We start from the raw sequence: 1,032 nt of genomic DNA, 5'->3' as shown, positions 1-1,032 counted from the left end.
GAAGAAAGAGCACGATGTTTTAAACTCCAGTCTGTGTTGGATATATTGATCAGATGGTCTGAGGGGGTTACAGGATACTGAGGAGTCCAGGTTTACAGGCACATTCATGAATAGTTTAAGAGCTGAGGTCCCCAGATACATGGGGTCACTATGATGAAGGGTCTACAATAATCCTCAATGTGGTTCAAGCAGCTTCACCTGAAAGACTCTGAGGAGGAGACGAGAGATAAACACAAAATAAATCACTTTTATTCTCACAGCAAACACAGATAAGAGGAAATTAAAGCATCAGTCCACAGCGTGAGAGAGTTCAGGACCAGGAAGACCAGGATCAGGACCAGGTCCCAGTCTGATGACCTGTTAGCTAGGGTCAGGACCAGGTCCCAGTCTGATGACCTGTTAGCTAGGATCAGTACCAGGTCTCAGTCTGATGACCTGTTAGCTAGGGTCAGGACCAGGTCCCAGTCTGATGACTTGTTAGCTAGGATCAGTACCAGGTCTCAGTCTGATGACCTGTTAGCTAGGGTCAGGACCAGGTCCCAGTCTGATGACCTGTTAGCTAGGATCAGTACCAGGTCCCAGTCTGATGACCTGTTAGCTAGGGTCAGGACCAGGTCCCAGTCTGATGACTTGTTAGCTAGGGTCAGGACCAGGTCCAGTTTGATGACCTGTTAGCTAGGGTCAGGACCAGGTCCCAGTCTGATGACCTGTTATCTAGGGTCAGGACCAGGTCCAGTTTGATGACCTGTTCGCTAGGGTCAGGACCAGGTCCAGTCTGATGACATGTTCGCTAGGGTCAGGACCAGGTTCAGGTTAGAATGATTGGTATACGACATCAGGATGAGGGCGCGTCCTCTCAGTCCTTATGGAGACTTTTGGATCTTGGTGGTTTAGCTGAGGACCTGTTAGGGTTAGGGTCAGGACCAAGTCCCAGTCTGAGGACCTGTTAGGGTTCAGGTCCTCTCAGTCCTTATGCAGACTTTTGGATCTTGGTGGTTTAGCTGAGGATCTGTCCGCTGGCGGTGCCGTTAC

At 49.8% G+C, this 1,032-nt stretch overlaps 1 protein-coding gene across 9 annotated transcripts in view; it reads right to left on the bottom strand.

Moving 5' to 3' along the window:
* Positions 1–227: 227 nt before the first annotated feature.
* LOC132967148 (cytosolic carboxypeptidase 4) overlaps positions 228–1,032 on the bottom strand; it is an 80,200-nt gene continuing 79,395 nt past the window's right edge. For 4 of the 9 annotated variants that reach the window (XM_061034006.1, XM_061034007.1, XM_061034004.1 and 1 more), the window contains 2 exons: positions 940–1,032; positions 228–626 (listed from right to left, as the gene is read on the bottom strand). The exon at positions 940–1,032 is cut by the window's right edge and continues 173 nt beyond it. In XM_061034006.1, the coding sequence (XP_060889989.1) occupies positions 998–1,032 (35 nt within the window). In that variant the 3' untranslated portion in view covers positions 228–626; positions 940–997. The other 5 variants (XM_061034000.1, XM_061034002.1, XM_061033999.1 and 2 more) reach the window with 5 other exon arrangements.

Source organism: Labrus mixtus, unplaced genomic scaffold (genome assembly GCF_963584025.1).
Source record: "Labrus mixtus unplaced genomic scaffold, fLabMix1.1 SCAFFOLD_65, whole genome shotgun sequence".
In the NCBI taxonomy this organism is placed as follows: domain Eukaryota; kingdom Metazoa; phylum Chordata; class Actinopteri; order Labriformes; family Labridae; genus Labrus; species Labrus mixtus.
The sequence above is the reverse complement of the archived record's forward strand: the minus strand, read 5'-3'. Positions and strand labels throughout refer to the sequence as shown.